General features: G+C 33.6%; 1 protein-coding gene across 1 annotated transcript in view; it reads right to left on the bottom strand.

Moving 5' to 3' along the window:
• Window positions 1–1,851, bottom strand: part of LOC106296638 (probable aquaporin PIP2-5) — a 7,012-nt gene extending 5,161 nt beyond the window's left edge. Inside the window, exons 1-2 of the mRNA XM_013732818.1 lie at window positions 1,456–1,851; window positions 854–1,149 (exon numbers count right to left, since the gene is read on the bottom strand). Coding sequence (XP_013588272.1) covers window positions 854–1,149; window positions 1,456–1,759 — 600 coding nt within the window. The 5' untranslated portion in view covers window positions 1,760–1,851. The remainder of the gene's footprint in view (window positions 1–853; window positions 1,150–1,455) is intronic.
• Between the last annotated feature and the right edge of the window lie 1,303 nt (window positions 1,852–3,154).

Raw genomic sequence — 3,154 nt, 5'->3', positions numbered from 1 at the left:
CATATCTATAAAAATATTTATATTTATTAAAACTAATTTTGTATTTATAAAACATTTTTTTATTTATAAAAACTATTTTATTATTTTTTGTATTTTAAATATGTTTTCTATTTCAATTTTAATTTTATATTTTTGAATTTCAATTTAAAAAAATAAATTTATAATTTTTTTTTGAATTTTGGAAATATTCCGAGGAAGTGTATCCCTCGGAATATTCCGACGACATATTCCTCGGAATATTCCTAGAAATTTCCGACGAAAAAAGTCCTCGGAATATTCCGAGGAAATTCATTTCCTCGGAATTCCGTCGGAAATTTCCGAGGAATTTCCGAGGAAAGATGAATTTCCGAGGAGTTATTTCCGAGGACTTTTTTCGTCGGTATGTCGTCGGAATAGCGTTATTCCGACGATATACCGACGATTTTTTCCCTCAGTATGCCGCTGTTTTCTTGTAGTGTTGTAGTGGCGAGATAGAATATCGTTATTCGCTAGGACTCCAAAAAAAAATTTAATGGTTAAAAAGTATATATTATTTACCCCCAAGTTAATTAAGATAAATATATCTATCGATCAATAAATGTTTCAACTCCAGAAATTTCATGGTCGGCCATGTTTTTAGACGTATATGATACTAGTGCGTCCACCCCAATAAATGCATATTATCCATCTCTATGCTGTTTAATACTCTGGTACGTCATCGTTTTGATGGTATCATAGTGGGCCGTATAGCCGTATAGGACACGGAAATTCTACGTATTCCATTAATGCGGTGTATTTCGAAATGACCTAACCACGAGACTCTCATTATCACGTCATCGTAACTAACTAAACAAAACGGGAATAGTGAGCTTACAGGGACGTGAGAGTCACGAGCACTCCTCTTGGGGTCAGTGGCGGAGAAGACGGTGTAGACTAAGACGAATGTACCGATGATCTCGGCGGCAACACCGGTGCCTATGCTATAACCATGTGTGAGACCGTTTGCGCCACCACCGTAGCGGGTGTAGTAAGAAGACTGGAAGGACTTAACCAAAGCCACACCGCAAATTGCACCAAGGCACTGAGCCACCATGTACATTACTGCTCTCACCAACGTCACTTTCCGAGCCAAGAACAGCCCAAACGTTACGGCCGGGTTTATATGTCCACCTGGACCATTAAAAGAAATTGAACAAAAACATTGACGCGAGCTTAAAAACAAAACAATACCGAATTTTATTACAATTGAATATTATATTGTTTATGAATATACAATATATTTCAAAAGATTTTTGGTGCTTTACAATATTACATTTTATAATCTTTCTATATCATTTTTTAATTTCACTGAAAACTGTTTTATTAATTATATTTTATAAAAAATTAATTGAAAAATTGTAATGCCTGTTTTAATAATTATGAAACAGAGGAAAAAATGTAACACATACTAAATTAATTAGAGAAACAGGAACCAACCAGAGATTCCGGCAGTGCAGTAGACAAGGATGAAGATCATGCCACCAAAGGCCCAAGCGATGCCGAGTACACCAACACCTGCACACTGGTCAGGGTTAAGGGTTGGATCGGTCTGGCTCTTGTAACCAATGACAGTCATAACGGTGACATAGAGGAAGAGGAGAGTGGCTATGAACTCAGCGATGAGAGCTCTGTAAAAAGACCACCTCCCTAGCTCAGTAGCGTCGAAGAGAGGCTCAGGTGGTGGATCTTGATAGTCTTTTCCGGAGAACGATCCCTTCTCTCCAGCCGCATCTTTCGTCATTGTTCTTTTTCTTCACCGAAACTAAGAGTATGTCTCGGTAATCTTTAAGAGAGAGAGAAGAGAGATTGAAAGAGAGAACTGATGTGGTGTAGGACTTTGCGAGTCGGTGAAGGGTATTTATGGGCAGATGTGACGAGGCTTTGGGCTCTGTTTTCTTTGTTTTTATTTTACTTTTTGGTTGTTGTTATTAAGATACATTTTTAAGGTTTTGGAATGATGGCAGCGAACGAAGCTGATTAATTTGATGTAGATTAGACTGTTTTTTTTATCAATTATTTATCAGTTTTGGTATTTGCTGGAATGGACAAACAATGAACAGTCTAATGTAACAAAAAAAATGATAAAGAAATAAACACTAATCCGTGTCCGGTTCAAAAACAATGCACTAATCTGCAAAACATTAGTCGGTTTGGCTTGTTATCACTTAATATCACCATTCAATTTAGGATTCTGGTAAAAGAGGTATATTTTTCTTGTGACTATAAAAAAGAAACTAAAAAATTGACCCACAATTCCATTATATAAAAAAAACTGCGTAATTTGTAAGGAGGGGTTATTGGTTGAAGAATTTTAGAGGAATTACTAAATTTTGAGAATCTATTGTTATTGGTTTATGAATTTTTTAAATCTGAATAGAATCCATTGTTATTGGGGTGAAAATTTTTAAATTCCACTTAAAATCCTTTGTTATTGGAAAAGTTTAGTTTTCATTGATTTTAAGACTCTATTAAAATCTGTTGTTATTGAGATGTAAATTTTATTTGTTTTTACTCATAAGACTCAACTTTGAGAATATCATTTATATCCATAAAATTTTTGAAATCTATGAAATAAAATACATTCACATACAAAAACAGACAAAGTTGAAGAATGAAATAATACAAAGCACGACTTTAACATAATCGATAAACACGATTTAAAAAAATAGAAAATAAATTTAAAAATTTAAAAATAAAAATTTTAAAAATATTTCCAAAAGTATTCTCGAATATCAAAATGAAAACTAAAAAAAGGTTCAAATTTGAAAACATATAATTTGAAATTATAAAAAAAAAAAAAATTTATTTTTTATATATCAATAAACACTACAAGAAAATATATTTTTTACTAGGCAGTATACGTTGTAAATTCGTCGTAAACGGGGTGTTACGACGAATTAACGTCGAAAGACGTTTCGTTGTTAAACGTCCATCGTAACGGAGGTTTCGTCGTAAACGACTCGTTACGTTTACGACGAAATATATTCCTCGTAAAGCGCAGGGAAAGGATTCGTCGTAAACGCCACGTAAGACTTCGTCGTAAATCCCACGTAATTATTTCGATGTAAAGCACACGTAAATACTTTCGTTGTAAATCACTCGTAAACATTTCGATGTAAAATCCTCGTAAATATTT

The sequence above is a fragment of the Brassica oleracea genome, chromosome C6 (genome assembly GCF_000695525.1).
Source record: "Brassica oleracea var. oleracea cultivar TO1000 chromosome C6, BOL, whole genome shotgun sequence".
Taxonomy (NCBI): Eukaryota; Viridiplantae; Streptophyta; class Magnoliopsida; order Brassicales; family Brassicaceae; genus Brassica; species Brassica oleracea.
Note: the sequence above shows the minus strand (reverse complement) of the source record. Positions and strands in the feature narration are given on the sequence as shown.